The sequence below is a fragment of the Carcharodon carcharias genome, chromosome X (genome assembly GCF_017639515.1).
Source record: "Carcharodon carcharias isolate sCarCar2 chromosome X, sCarCar2.pri, whole genome shotgun sequence".
NCBI lineage: Eukaryota > Metazoa > Chordata > Chondrichthyes > Lamniformes > Lamnidae > Carcharodon > Carcharodon carcharias.
In genome coordinates, this window is record NC_054507.1 from 2,001,362 (window position 1) to 2,014,344 (window position 12,983).

The 12,983-nt window shown below is 47.7% G+C and overlaps 1 protein-coding gene across 1 annotated transcript in view; it reads right to left on the reverse strand.

Moving 5' to 3' along the window:
* stac3 (SH3 and cysteine rich domain 3) overlaps positions 1-9,381 on the reverse strand; it is a 28,427-nt gene extending 19,046 nt beyond the window's left edge. The window contains exons 1-5 of the mRNA XM_041180185.1: positions 9,361-9,381; positions 6,531-6,801; positions 5,617-5,714; positions 3,592-3,673; positions 2,671-2,768 (exon numbers count right to left, since the gene is read on the reverse strand). Of these exons, the coding sequence (XP_041036119.1) occupies positions 2,671-2,768; positions 3,592-3,673; positions 5,617-5,714; positions 6,531-6,801; positions 9,361-9,381 (570 nt within the window). The remainder of the gene's footprint in view (positions 1-2,670; positions 2,769-3,591; positions 3,674-5,616; positions 5,715-6,530; positions 6,802-9,360) is intronic.
* Positions 9,382-12,983: the final 3,602 nt, after the last annotated feature.

A 12,983-nucleotide genomic window follows, 5' to 3' on the forward strand; every position in this document is an offset into this window, starting at 1 on the left:
ACCTCAATGTAAGGCTTTCAGCACATTGTGGTGTCGTGGTTATGTTCATGTACTGGTGATCCAAAGGACATGAGTTCAATTCTTACCATAGCAGTTTAGAAAGGCCTATTAATAAAAGGCTGGCATCAGTAAAAGTGACTGTGAAAGTGCTGTAAGAACCTATCTGGTTCATGAGCATCTGTTAGGGAAGGAAACATACCCTCCTTACCCGCTCTGGTCGAAACGTGATTCCAGTCCCACACCAATGGTGAGCTCCTCTGAAGTGACCGAGCAATCATAGCAAGACACCTTCTCAAAGCAACGAGGGATGGACAACAGATGGGCCTTGCCAGCAACGCCCACATCCTGAGAGTGAGACAAAGCACTCTGCTCCCACTGAAAGCAGCGACGAGGCAGGGAGGGGGGGGCATTTCTCAGGGTGACACATTACCCCTGCCACTCAGCCGGCCCGCCTAACCTGAGCTGGAAGACGGAAGCTCAAGCAGCCACACCAAGCGTATGAGTCGCGGCTGAAGTTTGGAGAGATATCTGATTTCTCCCATTCCATCCACATCTCAGGGTCATCCAGGGGTCAGCCACCTCAATTCCGTGACAGACCAGAGTAGCGCTTCTTCAAGGGAACTTGATCAGGTTGTTAGAATTACTCAAAATCAGGGAGCACCAGGCATCGATAAACAGACCACACAAGAAGCACAATAAAATGGACATAGGCGTGAGCATTGTTGCTGTTGGTGTTTCCTTATTGAGCCTTTAATGCTGCAGTCACTGTGCAGAGATAGTAGATGAGCAATACTGGATGTTCATCATAATGCATTATTGGTGTGTCAGGGGAACTTAATCCAGGAATTCTGATGACGGGGGCAATGGCCTTTGAAGTAGGGAGGTTTCTGGCGAAGGTTCTGGCTCTTTTGTAGCCTCTGCCTGAGCATCTTCTCCCCATAGCTGCAAACACCCAGGAGGATGACCCTCAGTCAATGCACTCAACCCAGCGGCTGCTTCAGTACAAACCAATGGACCTGATAACAGAAGGAGTCTCGGGGAATCTTCGGCCTGCGGCTGCTGCTCATTGGCTTCGACAAGGTGCCAGCAGCTTTGGCCATAAGTCCAAGGGTCAAGGATGGTTCTGCTGACAAGACTGAATGAGCTCTGGCTGGTTTGGCAACAGCCTGCAATGATAAAAAGCTTGTGGCTGCAGTGAAAGCAGACAGTTACCAAGTGCAACTCTTTCCAGTTGGTGAATGCCAGTCGATTCAGGTGGCAGGTCTGCCTGGCTATAAATGGCATTGGTGAGGCCTTGAACCTAACAGGTTTAATTTTTTAAGCTGGGCTGCAGTGACCTGGTTTGGTGCAAGCAGGTACTAGCTGCCCTGCTTAATGCGCTCTGTGGACGAGCAGAATAGAAATTGAAGGTGGCAGTAACCTTTCCCACTACAACACAAATCTCAAAATGTTCTGCGGTGGTGTGTTACAGTTCACTCAGGGAGTCCGAGTTGCTATGACAACAGACACTTTTCCATGCGTGTTGTAGTCTGGAGCTATGGACAGTGATGGTAGAGATTCCAACTTCCTTCCAGCACATGGCTGACCAGAAATCTCTCCCACTCTTACCGCCTGCCATTGGCATGTGTTAGAAGGATTTACAAATTGACACTCAACCTGTTTGGCCACATTGTGAAGACAGCTTCCTTGGTGATCAAGTCCAACGACAGGACTTTCCACACCCACCCACCACCAGGATCTTCCGGTCCCGCCACAAGTCAATGGGGCTTCTGGCTGGGGCACTGCCTCACCTGCAGCGGGTCCCACCCAACGACAGGGCCGGAAAGTCCCGGCCCTGGAGAGGGACTTCAACCTGGAGCTTCTGGCTCAGCGGCAGGGACACTACCCACTGCACCACAAGAGCTCCCGGAGACGCTCTACAGGCCCACGATTGCCTCGTTGGTCTCCCAAGACACAACCCCTCCGACGTTGATTTAGTGGGGCCCCTTGGCTCATTGACATGAGTCCAGGGGTTGACCCATGGGTGCTGTAACCTTCCTACGAAGTGAATGCAGCCGCCTCGGCTGTGTGTCCATCCCCCTCCTCATACTCCATCCTATCGAAAGTCCAGAGGGATGCCTGCAGTGTGGCTCGAGCCTGTCAGGGTGGCTTTGGGTGGAGAAGGGAAGTCCGAAAGCAACAAGTGGGTGCCTCCCTCCAAAATGAACAGGTGGGGAACAAAATTCGCAGACTGTGCAAAACAGAGAGTGACCGACAAGCTCAGCAAACTCAGACACAAAGACCAGAGGTATACTGTGCACTGTTTCCAGTGGTCGCTGTGCCTGGTGGTTATTTCCTGCTTTCTCCTGAGTATCTGGTTAACGTTGTCCCAATGGTGCAAGGCCTTTAAAATGCACCATCAGCGAGCTCCATGGACCAGCACAATTATCTTTTACGCACCCGCCAATCCCTGATCCTGCCATGCCTCTTGCCCCCATCCCCACCCTGGGGCAGCCCCAACAGAGACCCCCGGGGCTGCTACATAAAGCTCCGGCTCTGCCGCTCCCTCGGCTCCCGACATGCGTGGGGGGCCGCTGGTGCACGGGAGTGCAATTTCAGCCCCTCCGCCCCCCAGCCCCTCCCCCTCCCCATCCACCCCCCACCCACCAGTGTCAGGGGCTTGCCACTTACATTTTTTTTGCCCTCAGAGTTCTTCTTCCTCTCGCGATTTGCCATCACTACTCCTGTCCTCAGTGTCTCATAAACCGGGTCGGAGCGGTTGGCAGCAGCTGAGCAGAAGAAATAGAAAATCAAATCAGCCCTGGTTACAAAGTATTTCCAGTGGAGCAAACCTTTCCCCATGGTTACAACCAAAATCTCCATCTTCTCCCTCCACCACCCGGCTGTCCAGAGTCAAAACATGGATACTTGGTTGAGGTATTGAGGAGCACCCAGGCGAGCGCTGTTCTTGCGTTCTAATAAAACTGCTTTTGATACGCTGAACCTGGTTAGGTTTCGTGCTGGAAAGCATTTCCCAGTTTTATCTGGTTGCTTTTCGACAGGATCCCAGATTCGACCCAGGTCTTGGCAGGAGAAGCGATTAGCCGGGAAATTCAGGCACACCCACATTTGGTTTGGTAAGGTTGGGTGGCGAGGAGGGTGGGAGGGTAAGAAGAGGGGGTTACAGTGCCCTGCACCTGAAGGGTGAGGCCCCTCACACCAGTTCTCTGGGTGCTTTTCGAAATGGCCTTTCAGGATTGAAGAGATCTCCTCACCCATGCCAGTTAAGAATGCAGGCTCATGCAATGAAAGTGCTGTTGGCACTCTGCTGGCTGGTAGAGTCAGGTCTCTACTGTTCAGTTCCACAGGATACAGCAACAGAACAATCTGCAATATCTTTCACTCACTCCCTCACCAATGTGTATCCTTTGGGGATCAAATGCCATTTCAAAATCATACTTGAGTGACAATACAGAATACAGCACCTTTCATATGTAGTGGTTTATTTGACTCTTTAAATCTCTTTTGTAGATATCATAGTCCATGCTAAGTGTGCCTAGCTCAGAGCTCTCATGAGCCAGATATGCTAAGTGAGTTCAATGTTTCACTTACAGAAAGGCAGGAGCTCCTTGATGCAGGCAAACTGCTGGTTGCTGTAGAGGGGAGAGCTGTAGGCACGGCGAAAACCAGGAGGCTGGGTTGAAAGGAAATCTGAAGTTAGAGAGGCATTAGAATGAACAGACTCTCACGGCTATAGATCATAATGTGGGTGGATCGATAATAAGAGTAAGATACGTAAAGTGGGCATGGGCTGAAATTTGATCAGTCGTTCATTTTGAGTCTCCTCATTTCTCCATTCATTCTCCTCCCCCGACTCTCTCCGAAAGACATTGACTCTTTGCCAGGGTATAATGTCATGGGCACTCTCAGCATTGTCTGCCCATTTCCGGGGTAGCCATAAAACAAGGCACGGTGACATCGCTACAAGGTGTCTATCCATCCATGGTCACAACCATTGGCCCATCAGCCAAACCCATCGAACTATTGACCAAACTCACCGACCCAACCCATCAACCTGCCCCATAGGCTAAACCTACACACCCACCAACTCATCTATACACCCACGTTCATCTACTGAACCCAAGATATGATGAAATTTGGAAGATTTTGATGTGATCCCCTCACCCAAGTTTGGTTGGTGTAATGGATGTGTCTGATTTGAAGGATTAGAAAACGAGGAGCAGGCCATCTCTCTTGTCACCAGAGAAGAATTGTTGCTAGGGTATATGGGAAAGAAGAGGGGAGGTGGAATTCTCCAGTGGGTCAATGAGATTAGTCAATGAGTAGCAGAGCCATTTAGACATGGAAGGTTGTGGGCACAATCCCCATCTCTGCTAAGCAAGTTGACCTCAGCTTGGGCAGTAAGGGGGGAGGGGGCGTGTAATACAATTGGCCTCATTACCCCTTGTTAAGAGCATGGAAAACTATTGTGCTCAGTTCTGGGCACTACACCTGAGGAAGGAAAGATCGGCCTCGGAGGGAGCGCAATGTCGATTTACCAGAATGATCCCTGGACTTCAAGGGTTAAATTATGAGGAGAGATTAAGCACAAACTAGGATTGTGTTCCCTGGAATTTAGGAGGTTAACGAGTGATTTTATCAAAGTTTTCAAGATATTAAAAGAACAAAATAGACAGAGAGAGGGAAATAATTTCCACCAGTCAGGAAGTCTAGGATGAGGGGGCAGAGACTAAGGGGATTTTATACCAGCGGATTTTACACTCCCACCAAAGTCAATGGAGTTTCAAGTGGCTGGTCACGTTTTACAGCCCCACCCCCACCATGACAGGACTGTAAAACTCCGGCCTAGTTAAAGCCAGGCCTCTCAGGACTGAAATTAGGAAACACTTCTACACACAAAGGGTGGTAGGAGCAGAGAGCTCTCTTCCTCAAATGGCCATTGACACTAGATCAATTGTTCATTTTAAAACTGAGATTGGGAGATTCTCGTAAAGGTAAAAGCGAGATGGGACAAAGGTAGGTATATGCAGTTAGGTCATGGAGCTAGACATGATCTCATTGGCTGGCTGAACAGGCTTGAGGGGCTAAATGGCCTCTTCCTGTTTTGATGTCCCTAAGTCAATGGATTTTACTTCTTATGACAATCTGGCATTGCCTGCTAGAAGTGAGCATATGGACCAAAGTCACTAAAACAGGATGAGGAACTCAGTGCAAGATGTGAAGGCTCTAAGATAATCATCTCCACCCATCAGTCTGAAACCATTTTGTCACACAGGTTAACTCTCCCACCATGCAAGGGGTAGAATCTTAACAAGATGTTTAATATTTTATTTTAAAGCAAGCTTTCCACTAATATCGTTTCTGTTCCAACTGCTTTAACAAAATAAGGATCATAAGCAAGTAAGGACAGTGAGGACGTGTCACTTTAACTTGGCAATAGTGTTAATTGTCAAGGTGGAACTGTCCACTCATTATTCTATTGACTTCAGGGAAATTAGGCATGAGGTATCAAATGCTGCTAAGTCACGATCGTCAATCTTATATAATGGCCCAAAATTAAAATGGTCCCAAAGGACCTTCAGGAGATCAGATACAGTAAGAGAGCAAGACACTCACAATCTTTCCAAAACACCTCTGAAACTCCACGTAAGACTGGCAGTGATGGTGGATATTGGTTTTGCAATTTTTGCACCTCAAGCCGAACTTGTTGTTAACTGCAAGGCAAAAAGTTATCAACAATTAGCACAGAGGAGCAAGAGGGGGTGGGGAGGGGAAATTGCGCTACCGGACAATGACATCATTTTAAGACACACCAAGCATTTGACAGACACACCAGTTCATCCTACACATGATATACTTTTCCATATCACACAAATGCTGCCAAATGGACTGTATGCAGAATGCAGATGTTGGGAGGCCAAATATTTATGCCATACACCAAATCTGTGTTGAACACATGGGCCATGTGGAGATATCGCTTGGCAGTGTACCTGTAAGGTTTGGAAAGGTTGTCTTGAATGGATGAATGCAAAATACTGCAGATGCTGGAAATCTGAAAAAAAACAGAAAAATCTGGAAAAACTCAGCAGGTCTGGCAGCATCTGTGGAGAGAGAAACAGAGTTAATGTTCCGAATCCGGTCTGGACTCAAAACGTTAACTCTGTTTCTCTCTCCACAGATGCTGCCAGACCTGCTGAGTTTTTCCAACATTTTCTGTTCCTGTCTCGACTGGAGCCTGTTATGGATAGGCCACATTCTCAATTGCACTGACTCCTGTCCTGTCATGAAGACTGGTGGAAGCAAATATATATTGCACTCTTGCTGATGAGCACTACTCACGTGTGCCTTTGCTCATTGTGAGGAATAAGTTGCACATCTTGGAGTCTTCACAATGCGCTCAGTGTGTGCATATTGGGGCTCACTAACATGACAACACTGCTTATACTTTACTCTAGTCAATGATGTTAGAGCCTTGCTGTGTCCTAGGCTTCATTCAATCTATAACCATGAGATTGATCACATCCACTTACGGACAATCATTCGTGCACAGACATCACAGAACTTTGGCTTCTTGAAGTAGTGGTCTTTGAACTTGTGGGGTTTGTCATTGACAGGTTTAGGGGGCTCAGGGGGAGGCAGATCATTTTCCTCTTCCTCTTCCTCTTCTTCATCCTCCTCGTAATAGTAGTAGAGCACTCCTCCGCCAGTGTTCACTATCTCACCATTCGGCTGCTGTGGTAGGATCTCCTCCTTGCTAGGTTCTTTCGGCTTTTTGTGAAAGAGCATCTTCAGTTTCTGGATCTAAGGGAAATATCGGGAAAGTTAGAACCAACAAACTTGCAACACAAACTTGTGCTTTATATGCTGCCTGATCACATCCTCAGTCACTTTATGGAGCCCAATGCGGCAGCCAATTGTGGATAGCAAGATCCCAGGAACAGCGAATGAAAGAGTCAGCAGATAATCTGTTTTGGGGGATATTGTGTTGAATGTTGGCCAGGATACCAGGAGAACACTTTGTTTCCTGTGATGCGGGGCCTCTGACACCAACCTAATCCATGATTTTCAGAGGGGGGGGAATTTTCCCCACGTCAGTGGGGAGCGGGCGCGGAGCCGCCATTTTACACGGGCAGGTCAATTAAGGCCCACCCAGTGTGACACACGGCCAGTAGCGTTCAGCGCTACCTGTGTGGGCAGGGGGAGGAGGGAGAGTCAGGGGCCTGTGCATGCGCGCAAAAGAGCACAGCAACCTCCCTGAGGCACGGAGCTGCCTGAAGGAGATTAACCTCATATTGAGAATTGTTAATAAAGAAAGATAAAAATTATTTAGTCATGTCCCCTCATGTGACAGTGTCACATGAGCTGGGACATGTTTATGAAACTGAGTAAAACGTATTTATTTATTTAATAAAAGCTTCAGGAAACTTCATCCCGCTCGTGGATGAGATTCCTGTAAAACACCAAGGCCGTTTCGGCTTTGGGCCTGCTCGCCAAGCTTAAGGCTGGACGGGAAGCGTTAATAATCATGGTAATTGGTTTCTTAATGGCCTTAACAGGCCTTTGACAGTCCGGCGGGTGTGCAGCCGCCTTTGGCACATGCCCGCCAAATGAAAGGTGTGAATGACGTGCAGTGACATTGGCATGCATGCCCAATGTCACCGTCCGTCATTTTACCCATTGGCATGCCATTTCCGCCCCTCTTGCCAACCTGAAAATTCTGACCAGAGAGTGGGTGAGGGTAATCAGCTCCGATTTCCAAAGGCCAAGCTTAAGATATTTCTTGGGCATTTTGAAAGTGTTTCTATTGCTTTGAATTGTCACACTTGTTTCCAATGGCTGGTGAGGTTAAAGCCAAGGGCCATCAACATAAGATAGTCACTAATAAATCCAAGAGGGAATTCAGCAGTAACCTCTTTATTCAGAGAATTGTGAGAATGTGGAATTCGCTACCCCAATGAATAGTATAGATGCACTTCAGGGAAAGACAAGAGGTCCATGTGGAGCATAAGACTATAAGACCTGAAGACATAGGAGCAGAAATTAGGCCATTCGGCCCATCGAGTCTGCTCCACCATTCAATCATGGCTGATAAGTTTCTCAACCCCATTCTCCCGCCTTCTCCCCGTAACCTTTGATCCCCTTAGTAATCAAGAACCTATCTATCTCGGTCTTAAATACACTCGATAAACACCAGCCTAAAGCAGCTGGGCTGAATAGTCTGCATCTCTGCTGCAAATTCTATATGATATTTACGTATCATTTACTTTGTATAGATTGTACCGGGTTGAGTTAATGACTCTTATTAGGTAAGAACCCATCGAGCAAGAGTTTTAAAAAAACACCTAAAATGATGGCAGCACAAGGAAAGGAACTGATTGGTGAGTAGATGCTGAGCTTTCCTGTGTCCATGTCATGACTGTAATTCCAGATTTTAAGGGAAAAAGGTGTTTTAAAGGTACGCTAATATCTTCAAACCTCTACACTGAGTTTAAAAGCCTTTTTGTCAAAATGGAAGTATGAACAGACAACCTGTGTTTGTACAAATCTTGTCAGGCTCTTATCTCTCTAGAGCTGGCTCCGGACTCTCTGGACATTAAAAATGCAGAAGACCCCTCCCGGGATGTCCATTGTGGCCTCTAAAAAGATGTGAGAGACTCTTTGGCTTCTGAGGGAACAGGAGACAGGGAGGGACATAAAGGACCACTATGCTCTTTGCCTGGTGAATTAATTTAGCAGCTGGTTTTGTGTTTTTTGAGCTGTATAATGGCTGTAAGAAGCCCGTGGAGTGGCAGTGTGAGAGACAATAGCAGGTCACTGCTCTCAGCTTAAACAACCAGGAATCCCCAAGAAAAGCCCTGAAGGACATCAGGTGGGTTTTCTCCCAGCCACTGAGGGGTTAAAGAGGACGGTATGAAGAAATTAATTGCTGTTCTGCCAAAAGAGTCCGGGCAATCTGCAAGGGTCAAAACTGCAGAACTAGTGAGGAACAGGAAACCTTCTCTCTCTCCCAAAACCTGCTTGACCTGCTGAGTCTACCGGAAAAAGGCAAACACTGACTAGTGAAGAATCCTGCTTTGGATACCAGGCCGGATTATGTCAACAGCAAGTCTTTATTAGCAACTCTTAACTATGTGCATGTTTACAGTAGAAGGTACAGCTATGGAGCTGACTCCATTCTAGGTCTTAACCCACTGTGTGCATCCACAGACTGACTCTGGCTGTGGGTCAGGTGTCTTCTTACATCACTATGTGGGTGCTATTGTACTCAGTCCCGCATTAACCCTTTATGTACCAGACCTTTCTACTACACCTCCCCCAATTCTTTATTCCATAGATATAGAGCTTACTTCCAAGGCTTACATTGTTATAAGTCTTGCGCATTATCCTTATTGTTATAATCTTGATGCCATTCTAACATTATTGCTACTCCAGTATTAACATTAACATCAGTCTCAGTACCCCATTTCCCCACTTTAAGTTCTGGAAGTTAGAGGTTCAGGTGGTGTAGCAGCTTTATAACCCTTGCACGTCTCGTTCGGTGTTCTGTCGGGGGAGTGGTAGGCTTTGGTGTTGCTTCTTGTTGGTTTGGAGGTTGGGCTGGTGTTTGCGTATGGTTTCATTTGTTTCTTCCATTGCTTGATGTTAAACAATGCCTGGTTGGTCTGGCAGCTTTGGTGTTGTTACTCTGGGGTGGATGAAAATGGTATTCATCTGCTTGGTGGTGTTTTCTCTTCTTCCTTCTCCTTATGGGCCTTCTGGTTACAGCCAACATACATCAGCTCAAAGATCTGTTTGTTGCCTGCCTCAGTGGTTCTAGGATCATGCTAATGACTGGGGTCTGGACTCCCCCTGCTCCATAACATAGAGTGTCCATTTTTCGAGCCCAAAGTCCTTGGAGCCATGGTTCCCTGTCTGACGGGACTGTCACACTGGCACCTGACTCTAGTTTAAAGTTTGAAGGATGACCATTTACCAGGATGTCAGTATTCCAAAATGAAGATCCCCATTCTCTGATGTCACCCAAGAAACAGGGCTGTGTGTCTTCTGGGTTCTCAGTCTCAGCCTCGTGGATGCTCTCTGGGCTGTCTGTGCGGGGCTGGGCTTTTGACTTGCACAGTTTACCAGAGTGTCCCAGTCAGTGGAAGCACTGGGCTGCGCTCACAGGACACTGATCTCTCCTGTGAGAGTGATTCACACCACAGCTCTAGCAAGGTCACTCTGCTGGGTGGCTCACAGACTGCTTTCCCTGACTTGGGTGGTCCCTGCGCTTTTGTGACCGTATATGGTGGACTGAGAGTTGGTTTCTGCTCCCATGAAGTGGTCTTTCCTCTTAGAATGGCCTTGTGTTTGTTCCGTCATTCAGACAGTCTAACTAGATGGATTGCCTTGTCTAGGGTAAGATAGCCTCTCACTTGCAGGTCTACAGAAAGGTTTCTGAAGCCTCATCTTTAAGCATCTCTTTTTCTTTATCTGCATTTTAATCTTTGTACCTGTATCTTAGTTAATAACCTTATCACTTTTACCTAAGCAGTAGTTTTTCTCATGAACTAACCTTCATCTTGTTTAAGACCAAAGTTTGTCTGCTGGTTTATTTTTAAATTGAACACCTCATACATTAAAAGGGGGACGACATACACAGATTCTCAACTCACAGACCACTTTAAGGAAAGACCTTTTACAAGGGTGGTGACAGTCCAGATGAACGGCAAGTTTAGGGCCAGAATTTTGCCCTCGTCAGGCGGGCACAGCGGGCAGGAACGGCAGCGAAACTGACCGCTGCCCACAATCGGGCCCCGACACTGGCTGGCCAGTTAACAGGAGCTGCTGGGGTGGGGACAGGAGGAGGGCCAAGTGCAGACGTCTGCACGAGGGTGCACTGTAATCTCCCTGAAGGCACAGAGCTGGATTTATCACTTTACAAATAAAGATTTAAAACATAAGGTGAACGTATCCCCTTGTGTGACTCTGTCATGTGAGCAGGGCCATGTTATAAATGAGATTTAAACACTATGATTTTTATTTAATTACGGAAGCCTCATCGCTCCAAAATCCAAAGGCCACTTGGCTTTTTCGCTCGCCCACCAATCGAGCAGCCAGCGAGAAACCCGATTTCATTCATTAGGGGCCTTAATAAGCCTCTTCATTGTCAGCAGGTGCTCTGCCCCCTCTCATGCGTGTCCGACAAGCGAAAGTGCGCAATGACATCAGGAACCTCGCCCAACAGCATCACATTCGAGTCATTCGGACTTGAAACGTTAACTGTATTCCTCTCCGCAGATGCTGTCAGACCTGCTGAGTTTTTCCAGCTATTTTTATTTAGCATCCCACACTATTTCACTCTCGCTCAGGTTGGGTAGGCACCAGCCCGACAAGTGAACAATTCTGCCCTAGGTTTATTCCTGTTAAGTTAGTTAATGGTTTAATAACCAGAGGTAAGGCAGGGTACCCCAGTCCGGCCAAGCGCATGTCCAGTTCCATCACATGCAGGAAGTGACATCAGCCGCAGCAGCTCAAACTCGGGGTTTCTGAACTTGTGCAGCACCTGGTGTCACTGTCGCACACCCATGAGGCTGAGAATTCCATGGAGAGCAGGTTTGTAGATGGTGCTGATCCTGCAGCAACAGGGAGAGAGGAAATGGGTGATCACCAGGCAGCTAGTGCAGGAATCCCCTGAGTGCATCCCACTCTCCAGCCATTATTCAGTTCTGATGAGAGTGATGGCTCGTCCGGGGAGTGAAGCGAGAGCCAAGTCCTTGGAACCACAGGCGGGTCAGCTGCACAGGCAGGGACGAGGGAGACTGCAAAAGCAATAGTGATACACAGTTCAATAGGTTTTTTTATTCATTCACGGGATGTGGGCTTCACTGGCTGGGCCCGCATTTAATGCCCATCCCTAATTGCCCCTTGAGAAGGTGGGGGTGAGCTGCCTTCTTGAGCCGCTGCAGTCCATGTGGTGTAGGTACACCCACAGTGCTGTTAGGGAGGGAGTTCCAGGATTTTGACCCAGTGACAGTGAAGGAACGGTGATATATTTCCAAGTCAGGATGGTGAGTGACTTGGAGGGGAACTTCCAGGTGGTGGTGTTGCCATCTACCTACTGCCCTTGTCCTTCTAGATGGTAGTGGTCGTGGGTTTGGAAGGTGCTGTCTAAAGAACCTTGGTGAGTTGCTGCAGTGCATCTTGTAGATGGTACACACACTGCTGCTACTGTGTGTCAGTGGTGGAGGGAGTGAATGTTTGTGGATGTGGTGCCAATCAAGCGGGGCTGCTTTGTCCTGGATGGTGTCGAGCTTCTTGAGTGTTGTGGGAGCTGCACTCATCCAGGCAAGTGGAGAGTATTCCAACACACTCCTGACTTGTGCTTTGTAGATGGTGGATAAGAATTAGGGAGCCAGAAGGTGAGTTACTCACTGCAGGATTCCTATCCTATGTCCTGCTCTTATAGCCACAGTATTTATATGGCTAGTCCAGTTCAGTTTCTGGTCAATGGTAACTCCCAGGATATTGATAGTGGGGTATTCAGTGATGGTAATGCCATTGAATGTCAAGAGGTGATAGTTAGATTCTCTCTTGTAGGAGATGGTCATTGTCTGACCCTTGTGTGGTGTGAATGTTATTTGCCACTTGTCAGCCCAAGTCTGGATATTGTTCAGGTCTTGCTGCATTGGGACATGGACTGCTTCAGTATCCGAGGAGTTGTGAATGGTGCTGAACATTGTGCAATCATCAGCGAACATCCCCACTTCTGACCTTATGATGGAAGGAAGGTCATTGATGATGCAGCTGAAGATGGTTGGGCCTAGAACACTACCCAGAGGAACTCCTGCAGTGATGTCCTGGAGCTGAGATGACTGATCTCCAACAACCACAACCATCTTCCTTTGTGCTAGGGGAACAGAGGAGCATTTCATTGGCTGCAGATGTGAATCCAGGATGGTATCTTGTCTCCCTGGTGCCAGGGAGCACCCTGAGGGGGGAGAGAT